This window comes from Pristiophorus japonicus, chromosome 2 (genome assembly GCF_044704955.1).
Source record: "Pristiophorus japonicus isolate sPriJap1 chromosome 2, sPriJap1.hap1, whole genome shotgun sequence".
Lineage (NCBI taxonomy): Eukaryota > Metazoa > Chordata > Chondrichthyes > Pristiophoridae > Pristiophorus > Pristiophorus japonicus.
In genome coordinates, this window is record NC_091978.1 from 198,852,112 (window position 1) to 198,866,571 (window position 14,460).

Sequence of the window (14,460 nt, forward strand, 5' to 3'; positions counted from 1 at the left end):
TTCTATCCTTAATTCCTATCTCCGCACTTACAATAGAAACTACTGAAGTAAACTTCCAATTCTAAAATTACACCCTCCCGCCAATAGTGTCACTACAGCACCTTCTCTGGGAGTATTTAAGCAGTTTCCATTGTAACGTTGGGCATAGGAATTCACAATGGAAAGAGTTGAAGGGACGTGAACATAGACATATCATTTTAATATATTATAGATGATTGTCACTGCCATCAACCAACCCATTTAAATTATGGAGTCTGCCATGCTAGTCTTTTGAAGTTAGTTATATGCACAAAGTAGGATGACTGGCTGCAAGAAAGTTTATGACGAAAGCTCTGAACTCATGACATGAGGGACTATTATTCTTTGATTAATACATAAAATACAATAGTGGCGTGCTAATATTATGGTTTATTTTCTTTGTTGTGACAAAATGAATGTATAAAACTTCATAAATATATTGAAGGCAGCATTGTTCAACCAGTCTCTCCTTGAAATTATTCTCACCTCTGCAGAATTTTGGGCAATCGTGTGGCTGAATTGGAAAAAAAACTGAGAACTTTGGAAGTTTCTGGTTTGTGGAGTCTTCCTGGTGAGTTCAGTACTGTTTTTTAATGTTAATTTTGTTGCAGTCTTTTCCAGTTTGTTAATGTTTCTAAGCTAAGTCTCCAACAGTCCAGAATAGGAATTATTTAAAATGGCATGATCCACTAAAATTACTTTAGATTCTGGTCAAACGTGCAAGTCAAACATCTGAGTCAGACATCACTAAATAATCTATTTTTTGTCCATACAGTTTATCACATTATTGCAATTGACATTAGAAAATGCTGTTCTATCTGTGTTTATCTGTTCATGACTGTTAACAACATTGTTAGACTTTTTGGCAATCTTTTCTTGTATTTGTGCTTTTGGAGGTGTTTTTTGTGTCTGTATTTGACATGTTTGGTTCCACACTGCCATCCGCCAACATTCATTTCAAAACTAAAGTATGCAAAACAGTTAGGTAAAGTTAGTGATGCAACACATTACACACTGTTGCATTGTTTTGTATGATGTCCTAAACTTTGTCCCATACCACAGCTGGGTACATTTTTGAAGTTTGGCTTTAACAGAGCTAGGCCCTGAAATAATGCCATGGAATACACACACATGAATACTTAACACATTCATCTGAAATTTAGCTTGCTGCTGTTCTAGTGGAGTCATTACCCATTTTTTTTCAAAGTGCCAACGCCTTTGCTAAAATAAAAGAGCATGAAACTTTAACTGAATGAGCTAAGTGGTCGTATACTGGTATCCCACACTGTAATTTCTGTATCCCAGTGTTAGTTGCTGTATGAACTGCCTTCGGAGCTGCTGTGGAACATCCTGTTTCTGGCTGTTCGAGGAAATTAACATATATAAAAAAACTCAAAATTCTAGTATCACCACTCTGAAAAAGATAGTGGACCAGAATTTGCGGTTGGTATGCTGTATGCTGTCAAAGTACGTCGTTATACCGCCTTTGAAATGGACAGCAAGTTTGTGATTTCCGCATGCAATTGTGCATGCGCTGAATCCCAAACTTACAACCTCTCGAGCTCAGATGACAGATGATCCGCACCGACATTGAAATTCTAATTGATGGTGCAGAGTTGGGCACATTGCCCAACAACTGAACACAGCAATTGCATATGTAATTTAACGCCTGGTGCAAACGGGCACATCCTTAATTATGCTGTCAACCGCAAATTCCAGGCTAATATTTTTCATTCCTTTTCATGAATTTCCTGTTGTAATGTATTTGCTTCATGGGTTCATTGCTTAAGAATTCATAGCAACACATTGATATCAAGAACTAAAATAAAAACAAAAAATGCTGGAAATCTCAGTGGGTCAGGCAGCAACTGTGGACAGAAACAGTTAACGTTTCAGGTCAACAACCCTTTGTAAGAACTGGTGAGTGTTTGAAATGAGCAGATTCTTAAAGAGCACTGAAGGGAGAAGGGGAGGAAAAAACAAAAGGGAAGGTCTGTGATAGGATGGAAAACAGGAGAGTTTTGAGAGACAAAGGGATGATGGGCTTTTTTGAGATGGTAATGGCAAGAAGTTAGAAAAAGATGAGTCTAGATAGAGTGTGAATGGCGGAATAATTACCAGCTGCCATGGGAAACAGAGAAAGAGAAAAAATACATAAGATTGGGGGGGTGGGGCAGGGGTGGGGGTGGGGTTTAAAGGAGGAAAGGGAGCAAAATATAGGCAAAGGTTATTGTCTGGAATTGTTGAACTCGAGGTTGAGTCTAGAAGGCTGTAAAGTGCCTAAACGAAAGATGAGGTGTTGTTCCTCGAGCTTGCATTGAGCTCCATTGGTACAGTGTAGGAGACCGAGGACGGAGTTGTCGGAGTGAGAGTGGAGCAGGGAATTAAAGTTACCGGTAACCTGAAGCTCCAGGTCACGCTTATGGACTGAAGCCTTTTGTTCTTTCCTCCCCTCCCCCTGCCAGTGCTCCTTAAGAATTTATTCATTTCGAATATTCGCCAATTCTGACGAAGGGTCATCGACCTGAAACGTTAACTCTGTTTCTCTCCACAGATGCTACCTGTCCCGCTGAGATTTTCAGCATTTTCTGTTTTTATTTCAGGTTCCAGCATCTGCAGTACTTTGTTTTTGGACATATTAAGAACCAGTTGGTTTATTAACAAAGGTTTAACAAGCACACTACACATTACCAGTTCATCCACTAGGCTCACCTAGTTGTGCATGCCGCATCGTGGATGACCTAGACCCAACTGACTGGGGTTTTACTGAGTCTTGTGAATGTCAAGTGACTGGCTAAGCCACTCCCAATGCAACAGCTCTACAACTATTTTAAGCAGAACGTAATATCAAATGCCCCCTTTTTGCAACGGCACTAGAACCCACAAATAACAAATACATTTTAATGGAAAGTTAAATCTTTCAAATTGCAACAGCTCTACAGCTATTTTAAGTTAAACCTATAAATCAAGTGCCCCCTTATTAAAGGGATACTAAAACCAACAAATTAAAAATAAAACTTTTTAACAATAAATGGTTAATGGGGATCTTTCAACTATTTTGAATTTAAATCAAGTACCCCCTTTTTTAAAGGGCACTAGAGCCCATCAATCCAAATTAACAGGAACTTTATCAAATTAAATTAAAATCATGTTCCTGGGGGTGATGTGCACTCCAGTCCCTCCGATGCCCACCTCTCGCGGAAGGCTTGCGAGCGTACCGGTGGAGCAACAGCTCTACAACTCTTTTGATAGGAGACAAAATTAACCAGTTAAATCAAATGTCCCTCCACACTCCAAACATTTTTCAAGGCCCTTTTTTTTTGTATTTTTTGTAGTTTTTTTGGGGGGGGTTTTTGGGCACTAAAATCATAATTTATTTACAAGTGCCCCCTATAACAGGGGAGGGGGACACTAAAACCAGCAATGAAAACAAATTAAACTTTAAAACATATAAAATCAAATTAAAATTTGGTTGCCGGGGGTAATAATGCACTCCAGTCCCTCGGGTGCCCACCTCTCGCGGAAGGCCGCGAGCGTACCGGTGGACACTGCTTGCTCCATCTCTAAGGACACCCTGGCTCGGATGTAAGCATGGAAGAGAGGCAGGCAGTCAGGCTGAACGACCCCCTCGACCGCCCACTGCCTGGACCGGCTGATGGCACCCTTGGCCGTGCCCAGGAGCAGTCCTACAAGGAGGCCTTCAGACCTACCCGCTCCCCTCCGCACAGGGTGCCCAAAGATCAGGAGTGTGGGACTGAAGTGCAGCCAGAAATTGAGGAGCAGTCCCTTTAAATAATGGAACAGGGGCTGCAACCTCGTACATTCAATAAAAACGTGGAGCAACAACAGTTCTACAATCCTGTGTGCATACTCACAGGTGCATACATTACACCAGTTCTTTCCACCATTCTCCAATTGAGCAGAGTGAGCAATCCCTGGTCTCTTCCAGTATTGCTATAATTCATCATTGGGTTGTACACAAGAATACTGCAGCTTGGATTGCCCCAATCTTCTTCTGGGAAGTGCCCTGGGTCTTAAAATCACATAGCATCTCCTCCACTCCAGTTTTAAAATAAGTTTTAAGATTTTGTTTTAGAGATTTTTTTTTCTATTGTAATAACTAAGGGTTGCACACGGAAATGGTTTCAATGGACAAAATTTGTTCATTTTCTTTAGTGATTTTTTTTTTACTGGATCAGAGACATTTCCATCACTGGAGGTCATGCAGAATGATTTTCTGCTGTGGGGAAGGAGGTTGGCAGAGGAGAGGATTTTAGCTTGATGTGAGAGGGGGGGAGAATTGAATAGGTGTCATTTCCCAGTGGGGTGGGGTGGGGAAAGAGCAACCATGGGTTGTTTTCTGATCGGGATGGGGTAAAGACTGGGGTGGTGGTGGGGGGGGGAGCAGGGGGCAGGAGAGGTGGGGGGGGTCTGTTGTCTGATTTCCTTGTTGGGGAGGGAGAAGAGGATGATGCCAATGTGGTTTCTCGAAGCTGAGGGAGGGAACGGATTGCTCCTTTGCAGAGGTGAGGCAGAATTCTTTTTCCACATGGGAGGAGCAATTGTTTGCTTGTTTTGGATGTAGGATAGGGATAGAGAACTGTTCAATCCACAAGTTGGTCGAAGGCAGGGAATGGGGGTGTGGGGAAGAAGGAGGTGAGAGTGGGGGGGGGGGGGGACAGGAAGAGCGTGAAGGCAGAGAAACTTGTATACATTAAGAACATAAGAAATAGTAGCCGGAATCGGCCATTTGGCCCCTCGAGCCTGCTCTGCCATTAATAAGATCATGGTTGATCTGAGCTTGGCCTCAGCTCCACTTCTCTGCCCGCTCCCCATAAACCTTGACTCCCTTATCGTTCAAAAATCTGTCCGTCGCCACATTAAATATATTCAATGACTGAGCCTCCACAGCTCTCTGGGGTAGAGAATTTCAAAGATTCACAACCCTCAGAGAAGACATTCCTCCTCCATTGAGTTATGAAATATCTCCTTAAATGTTTGCCACTGCTTATCTACTGTTTAACCTGTTATCTATTTTCCCAGTCCACTTGAGCCAACTCCTCCTTCATACCTTTGTAATTGCCTTTATTTAAGTTCAGGACACTAGTTTGAGACCTAGTTTTCTCATCCTCAAACTGATCACTCTTCCCAAGAGGATCCTTTACTATGAGATCATTAATTAAACCAGCCTCATTACATATTACAAAATAGTCTGCTCCCTGGTTGGTTCTCCAATATATTGTTCTAAGAAACCATCCAGAATACACTCTTTGAACTCTTTCTCAAGGCTTCTTTGCCAATTTGATTTGTCCAATCAATATGAAAATTTTAAATCGCCCATGATTATTACCGTACCTTTCTTATAAGCCTCCATGATTTCTTGATTTATACTCTGTCCTACAGTGTAACTACTGTTACAGGGCCTATAGACTACTCCCACCAATGACTTCTTTCCCTTATTATTTTTTATCTCCACCCAAACTGATTCTACACCTTGATCTTCTGAGCCAATATCATTTTTCATTACTGCACTGATCTCATCCTTTATTAACCGAGCTATTCCACCTCCTTTTCCTTTCTGCCTATCCTGTCAAAATGGCAAATATTCCTGAATATTCAGTTCTCAGCCTTGGTCATCTTGCAACCATATCTCTGTAATGGCTATCAGATCATACCCATTTATTTCTATTGGTGCCGTCAACTCATCTATCTTGTTACAAATGCTGCGTGCATTCAGATAAAGAGCTTTTAATTTTTTCTTTTTACCATTTTTCCCTACTCTGACCCCACTTTCTGATACACTCTTATGTTTATACACTCTGTCCCTTCCTGTTATCATTACCCCTATTGCTATCCTGCACTATTGCCTCTCCTTTCTCTTTGACTTTTTAAATTTCCACTCACCTGATCCCTCCCCCCACTATTTAGTTTAAAGCCCTATCTACAGCCCAATTATTCGATTCGCCGGGACACTGGCCCCAGCCTGGTTCAAGTGAAGCCTGTCCCGAACGAACAGCTCCCTCTTATCCCAGTCCTGGTGCCAGTGCCCCATGAATTAAAACCCATTTCACCCACACCAATCTTTGTATCACGCATTCATCTCTCTGATCTTATTTACCCTATGCAAATTTGCTTATGGCTCAGATAGTAATCCAGAGATTCTTCTAATTAGGCAGTCCTTCGGAGTCAAGGATGACTTGCTTCGAATGAGTTCTCAGGTGACTGATGAGTGCAATGCGGGACCAACAGGTGGGACAGATGGTGGTTGAAGAGATGGGTGAGTGGGGTGCTTGGGTTGTCGTGCGCCCCTTCCGCTGCTTGCATTTGGCTTCCACTTGCTCCCGGCAAAGAGACTCGAAGTGTTCAGCACCTTCTCAAATGCTTCTCCTCCACTTTGAGCGGTCTTGGGCCAGGGATTTGTTGCAATACACACCCGACCCCGTACGACGACTCATCACATGCTAGTACCAAACGTTTACATGGATCGTACAACACAAGCAATTTGTTTGAACATAACTACTTCCTAACTTACTCAAAGGCATTTTCTTGACTTTTACCCCATACCCATTCATTTCCTTTACGCAGTAAAGAGTGCAAGGGTTCTAACAATGTGCTAAGATCTGATAAGAATTTACCAAAATAGTTCAGGAATACTAGAAACGACCGCGGCTCCGTCACGTTCTGTGGTCTTTGGTGCGTTCTCGATTGCCTCCATCTTCGAATCGGTGGGCCTGATGCCGTCCGCCGCGATTCTTCTCCCCAGGAACTCCACTTCAGGCACCAGGAAAACGTACTTTGAGCGTTTTAGCCTGAGCCTCACATGATTAAGCCGACTAAGAACTTCCTCCAGGTTCTGCAGGTGCGCGACGGTGTCCCGACCTGTAACAAAGATGTCGGCCTGGAAGACCACGGTGCGCGGGACTGACTTCAGCAAGCTTTCCATGTTCCTCTGGAATATCACCACGGCTGATCGAATCCCAAACGGGCATCTGTTGTAAACGAAAATACCTTTGTGTGTGTTGATGCAGGTGAGGCCTTTCGAAGATTCCTCCAGCTCCTGCGTCATGTAGGCCGAGGTCAAGTCCAGCTTCGTGAACGTTTTCCCTCCCACCAGCGTTGCAAATAGGTCGTCTGCCTTTAGTAGTGAGTATTGATCCTGCAGTGAGAAACGATTGATAGTTACTTTGTAATCACAGATTCTGACGGTGCCGTCTCCCTTGAGGACTGGAACAATCGGACTGGCCCACTCATTGAATTCGATTGGCGAAATGATGCCCTCTCGTTGCAGCTTGTCCAGCTCGATCTCCACCTTCTCATCATGTAAGGTACCCCTCTCGCCTTGTGATGGATGGGTCGCGCCCCGGAATCAAATGGATCTGCACTTTTGCTCCTTGGAACTTCCCGATGCCTGGTTCGAACAGCGAGGGGAACTTGTTTAGGACCTGGGCACATGACATGTCATCAACAGATGAAAGCGCTCTGACGTCATCCCAGTTCCAGCGTATCTTTCTCAGCCAGCTCCTGCCACACCTAGAGAGGTAAATCGTGGCCCGCTCCATTGTAGGAGACCTTTACGGTCGCACTGCCAATTACGGGATTCAATTCCTTTGTATAGGTTCTAAGTTTAGTATGAATGGGAGTCAGGACTGGCCTTGTTGCACCACAACTTATCGTAAGTCTTTTTACTCATTATGGACTGGCTTGCGCCCGTGTCCAGCTCCATGGACACCGGGAGTCCATTTAATTCAACCTTCAGCATTATCGGGGACACTTTGTAGTAAATGTGTACACCCCATATACCATGAGGCTCTGGTTTGTCATGATCCACTGTGGATCTGTCCTCCTCTGCAACATGGTGGTTTGCAGAATTAGCAGGGTTTGCAGCTCGCCTGCACATACGTTGGAGGTGACCCATTATTCCACACCCTTGCAAAACGTACCCTTTGAAACAGCTTGAATGGAATCGATGATCACCCCCGCAGTGCCAACAAGGTGTTAATTACCTTGTATTCACCACCCTTGATGGACTCTGAGTCATCTGCGGAGGTGCAGCTACAGGCGTGAAAGTCCTGCCATGTACATTTCGATTCGAAAACAACGTTACTTTGTTCACAGTACTTGCAGCAGCATTAGTGTGCTGGTAAATTTGTTTGGTATTGTCACTGGTGGAGATAAACGCCTGGGCTATCGCTATGGCTTTACTCAAGGTTGGGGTCTCAACAGTCAAAAGTTTGCGAAGTATTACTTCTTGCCAGTGCCAAGTACAAAGAAGTCCCTGAGCATATGCTCCAAGTGTTTTTCAAATTTGCAATGTCCTGCAAGGCGCCTTAGTTTAGCGACGTTGCTCTCCACTTCCTGGCCTTCAGACCTCTTGTACGTATAGAACCGATACCTCGCCATCAGAACACTTTCCTTCGGGTTTAGATGCTCCCAGACCAGTGTGCACAACTCATCGTACGACTTCTCTGTGGGCTTCGCTGGAGCGAGCAGGTTTTTGATGAGGCCATACGTTGGTGCCCCGCAAACGGTGAGGAGGATCACCCTTCGTTGGCAGCATTCCCTTCTCCTTACAGCTCGTTGGCCACGAAGTATTGGTCAAGTCGCTCCACAAAGGTTTCCCAATCATCTCCCTCCGAAAATTTCTCCAGGATGCCCACAGTTCTCTGCATTGTTGCATTGGGGTTCGTCATCTGTATCTCGTCACCAGTTGTTGTATCTTGGATAAGGAGTCAGACTAGATACTGCAAGCTCAAAGTAAGTGTAACCATAGTCCTTTATTACAGATCTCAGAGTGCCTCTCCAGCCTGTGAGGCCTCCTTATATACAGGTGCTCCCAAGGGATTGTGAGATCCACTCCAGGGGATAAGCCTTCTGGTGCTCTCGTCCACCAGAACCTCATACCTGTTGGACAAGAGCAAGGGCCGAGGCTCCTCCATCACTCCATCCTGAGTCCTTATACCTTCCTCACTCGTAGTCACACCCCCCTGTCCTTTACCACGGACCAAATTTGAATTATTTAACCTAAGGGGTGTGACTTCCTCCTGGAACTCAGCATCCAGGTAACTCTCCCCCATCCCCCGCTGATGTGTCGCAGTGTCTCAAGCTTGGCCTCCAGCTCATCAACTCGGAGCCGAAGTTCCTTGAGCAACCAACACTTGCTGCAGACGTGGTCGCCATGGATCACACTGTTATCCACCAGTTCCCACATGTTGCAGCTGCAACACATCACCTCCTCTGCCATCTCTAATGTATTTTATTTAATTAATTAAGTTTTCAAGTTTTGAATGTTTTGTTTTTAATCCCGGCTCTTAATTTAAACCAATGCCTAAGTTTAGAAAAAAAAAGAGAAATACTGACCAACCAATTACTTACCTGCTTTCTTGTGACATCATACTTGGATTTCTCTTTACTTCTCTCCCCTCACAGGTCCGTTTGCGCTGCTCCGGGCTCTGTCTTTTATCCCCCTCTGGCAGTGCGCTCTCGCGCTGCTCCGGGCTCTGTCTTTTATCCCCCTCTGGCAGTGTGCTCTCGCGCTGCTCCGGGCTCTGTCTTTTATCCCCCTCTGGCAGTGTGCTCTCGCGCTGCTCCGGGCTCTATCTTTTATCTCCCCTCTGGCAGTGCGCTCTCGCGCTGCTCCGGGCTCTGTCTTTTATCCCCCTCTGGCAGTGTGCTCTCGCGCTGCTCCGGGCTCTCTTTTATCCCCCTCTGGCAGTGCGCTCTCGCGCTGCTCCGGGCTCTGTCTTTTATCCCCCTCTGGCAGTGTGCTCTCGCGCTGCTCCGGGCTCTGTCTTTTATCCCCCTCTGGCAGTGCGCTCTCGCGCTGCTCCGGGCTCTGTCTTTTATCCCCCTCTGGCAGTGTGCTCTCGCGCTGCTCCGGGCTCTCTTTTATCCCCCTCTGGCAGTGTGCTCTCGCGCTGCTCCGGGCTCTCTTTTATCCCCCTCTGGCAGTGCGCTCTCGCGCTGCTCTGGGCTCTCTTTTATCCCCCTCTGGCAGTGTGCTCTCGCGCTGCTCCGGGCTCTGTCTTTTATCCCCCTCTGGCAGTGCGCTCCCGCGCTGCTCCGGGCTCTCTTTTATCCCCCTCTGGCAGTGTGCTCTCGCGCTGCTCTGGGCTCTGTCTTTTATCCCCCTCTGGCAGTGCGCTCTCGCGCTGCTCCGGGCTCTGTCTTTTATCCCCCTCTGGCAGTGTGCTCTCGCGCTGCTCCGGGCTCTCTTTTATCCCCCTCTGGCAGTGTGCTCTCGCGCTGCTCCGGGCTCTCTTTTATCCCCCTCTGGCAGTGCGCTCTCGCGCTGCTCCGGGCTCTCTTTTATCCCCCTCTGGCAGTGTGCTCTCGCGCTGCTCCGGGCTCTGTCTTTTATCCCCCTCTGGCAGTGCGCTCCCGCGCTGCTCCGGGCTCTCTTTTATCCCCCTCTGGCAGTGCGCTCTCGCGCTGCTCCGGGCTCTGTCTTTTATCCCCCTCTGGCAGTGTGCTCTCGCGCTGCTCCGGGCTCTCTTTTATCCCCCTCTGGCAGTGTGCTCTCGCGCTGCTCCGGGCTCTCTCTTATCCCCCTCTGGCAGTGCGCTCTCGCGCTGCTCCGGGCTCTGTCTTTTATGCCCCTCTGGCAGTGCGCTCTCGCGCTGCTCCGGGCTCTGTCTTTTATCCCCCTCTGGCAGTGCGCTCTCGCGCTGCTCCGGGCTCTGTCTTTTATCCCCCTCTGGCAGTGTGCTCTCGCGCTGCTCCGGGCTCTCTTTTATGCCCCTCTGGCAGTGCGCTCTCGCGCTGCTCCGGGCTCTGTCTTTTATGCCCCTCTGGCAGTGCGCTCTCGCGCTGCTCCGGGCTCTGTCTTTTATCCCCCTCTGGCAGTGTGCTCTCGCGCTGCTCCGGGCTCTGTCTTTTATGCCCCGCTGGCGGTGCGCTCTCGCGCTGGTCGGTGCTCTTTTATCCCCCATTGGTGGTGATATCGAAGAGAAAAGAGGACAAAGGGCTGGGAATGGGGTGACGAATGGGGTAGAAATAATGGGAAGAAGGAGATTTAGGTGGGGTGGAAATCATGGCAACCTTGTGGGTTGTCTAAGGTCAACATATTATTCAGTGGAGGGGGACTGTCTGAAAATGGGTATGCACTGTGGTGAAATGAAAGCGCCTTTATTCAAACTGCGGTTCAATGGTGGTGGTGGGGGTCCAAGTTGCTGCTTTTTTGCAGAGTGGAGAGGTCCAATGCTCAAGTGCTCCTCTGTGCTGGTGAGGGTTGGATCATCATGCTCCCAACTGGAAATGGGGGACCTTGGAGGTCCTCCGTGGAGGGGAAAAGATTTATTCAAAGGTTAATTTTTTTGCTCAATTTGTTGCAGGGGCGTGGGGGTGGGGGTGGGGGCAAGGTTTTAACATGCTGTTCAGGTGGGTAGGAGGCGGGAACTTACCTGGCTGTTTTGGTGGTGGCCGTACATTCATTTGCTTGGGGCCTGCCACTTTGCTGAGAGATTCCAGTCTGCAGCTATTCCTGTGTGCTTCTCTCAGTGATCGAAGGGTTTTGCTGGATTATTCTCCTTCTTCTGCCGTTAGTTGCCAGGATTCTTTCCTGCTGCTACTACTGGTGCTGTGAGGCTCGTAGGGATTGGAAGCTCTATCAGGAGGAGGAAGAGCCAGTGCCAGCGATCAGAGTTTCCTTTTAGATGCAACGATTGTAAGCTGAGTCATTTACAATCCTGGTAATGCACTTTTCAGGGAATCTTTCAAATTATTGCCATTGGGGCTTTTTAATGCTGGTACTACTGTGGATTATTTTTTGTGCTTCTGCGCTCTGTTTTGTGCTTTCATCCAGACAAATTCCCTATGGGGATAACTTCAATGTGGATGGAGAACATTTTACTGTAGTCTTTTACAGCCCATTTGCATGTTATGCAGAATCACTCCAGTATGGCCTGGATCAGCTTAAGACAGCTTGAAGCACTTTGCAATATTCAACTACACATTTGAAAATTGCAACAGTTCTCACCTACAGCACATTTGTGTGAGTTATCAGCACTGTGGTGATGTCATGACAATAACACCAGATCAGATGTAAATTGATCATCAAATGACTACAAATTTGTAGAACTCAACTTAATCGACAAAACAGATATCATTGCACTCTTGCATATTTACAAATGTGGCAAATACTTGAAAAATTATCTGATCTATAAATGAATAAAGACTATTCTTCTGTTTTCCATGATAACCCACCCAACCTTCCTATACAATGATGTATTTTACAAACAATAAGATTGGAGCATTCAAAAACATTGGCGCCGATATTTACGGAAAGGTGGGGAGGGTGCGGGAGAAGTCAAAAATGGTCGAAGAATTCGACAAGGCTCCTTTTCACTACTGGGTTTCCTGACCCCTGAGAAACCCGTGTATCTACAGAGAATTTTAAATCAGGCTCCCAATTGCATGGTGGGAGCCTGATTTATATATGTTAATGAAGTGTTCCACTTCTCCACAGTGGGACACTCGGCCATCACGATATTCACTGGTGTAAAAAAAAAAGCTGGCGAGTGTGTTCCCCATATTTAAGTCTTTAAACCCCCTCCACCCCAACCCTCTCCCACCTGTCATTGGTGGTGGGGTAATATAGAGGCCATTGTTTTAATTGTAGATCTTGCATCATTAGACCGAGATTTAAGACCAACATTAAAGACCAATATGAGGAGGAGTTTCTTCACTAAGAGGGCTGTGAATCTTTGGAATTCTCTGCCCCAGAGGGCTCCGTATGTTGAGTCTTTGAGTCATCATCATTGGCAGTCCTTCAAAATCGAGGAAGACTTGTTTTCACTCAGTGAGTTCTCAGGTGACTGTACAGTCCAATACAGGAATTACTGTCTCTGTCACAGGTGGGACAGACAGTGGTTGGAGGAAAGGGTGGGTGGGGAGTCTGGTTTGCTACACGCTCCTTCCACTGCCTGCGTTTGTTTTCTGCATGCTCTCGGCGACGAGACTCAGAGTGCTCAGCGCCCTCCCGGATGCTCTTCCTCCACTTAGGTTGGTCTTTGGCCAGGGACTCCAAGGTGTCGGTGAGGATGTTGCACTTTATCAAGGAAGCTTTGAGGGTGTTCGTGAAATGTTTCCTCTGCCCACCTGGGGCTCGTTTGCTGTGTAGGAGTTACGAGTAGTGCGCTTGCTTTGGGAGTCTTGTGTCGGGCATGCGAACAATGTGGTCCACCCAATGCAGCTGGTCAAGTGTAGTCAGTGCTTCGATGCTGGGGATGTTGGCCTGATTGAGAACACTGACGTCGGTGCGTCTGTCCTCCCAGGGGATTTGCATGATCTTGCGGAGACATCGTTGGTGGTATTTCTCCAGTGATTTGAGGTGTCTACTGTATATGGTCCAAGTCTCTAAGCCATACAGGAGGGCAGGTATCACTACGGCCCTGTAGACCATAAACTTGGTGTCAAATTTGAGGGCCTGATCTTCGAACACTCTCCCTGAGAGGAATCTACCTGTTGCCAGCCATTGGGAAAGTCATCTCTAGAATCCTTCTCAACCGTCTTCTCTTTGTGACTTAGTAGCTCCTCCCGGAGTCACAGTGCGGATTTCGTCCACTACGGGGTACAACGGACATGATCTTTATGGCACGACAACTGCAAGAGAAATCTAGGGAACAGCACCAACCCTTGTACATGGCCTTCTTTGAACTTACAAAGGCCTTTGACACTGTTAACCGTGAGGGACTATGGAGCGTCCTCCTCCCGTTTCGGCTGCCCCCAAAAGTTTGTCACCGTGCTGTGCCTTCTCCACGATGACATGCAAGCCGTGATCCTGACCAACGGATCCACCACAGACCCAATTAACATCCGGACCAGGGTCAAGCAGGGCTGAGTCATCGCGCCAACCCTCTTCTCGATCTTCCTCGCTGCAATGCTCCCCCTCACACTCAACAAGCTGGAGTGGAACTAAACTATATAATCAGTGGGAACCTTCGTCGCCTCCAGGCCAGATCCAAGACCGTCCCATCCTCAGTCGTTGAAGTACAGTATGCAGACGACGTTTGCGTCTGCGCACATTCAGAGGCTGAACTCCAGCTCATTGTCAACATCTTCACCATGGCATACGAAAGCATGGGCCTTACACTAAACATCCATAAGACAAAGTCCTCCACCAACCTGACCCCGTCACACAGCACTGCCCCCCAGTCATCAAGATCCATGGGGCAGTCCTGGACAACGTGGACCACTTTCCATACCTTGTGAGCCTATTATCAGCAAGGGCAGACATCGACAACAAGGTTCAACACCGCCTCCAGTGTACCAGCGCAGCCATCGGCTGGCTACCTGAGGAAGAATCTTTGAGTATATTCAAGGCTGGTATAGATAGATCTTTGGACTCTAGGGGACTCGAGGGATATGTAAATCAGGTGGGAAAATGGAGTTGAGGTCGATGAACAGCCATGATCCTATTGAATGGCGGAGCAGGCTCAAGGGGCT

At 47.0% G+C, this 14,460-nt stretch overlaps 1 protein-coding gene across 3 annotated transcripts in view; it reads left to right on the plus strand.

Annotated features, from left to right (window-relative positions):
* ccdc149a (coiled-coil domain containing 149a) overlaps positions 1–14,460 on the plus strand; it is a 227,162-nt gene that overhangs the window by 164,509 nt on the left and 48,193 nt on the right. For all 3 annotated transcript variants that reach the window (XM_070863485.1, XM_070863493.1, XM_070863499.1), the window contains one exon: positions 513–589. In XM_070863485.1, the coding sequence (XP_070719586.1) occupies positions 513–589 (77 nt within the window). The remainder of the gene's footprint in view (positions 1–512; positions 590–14,460) is intronic.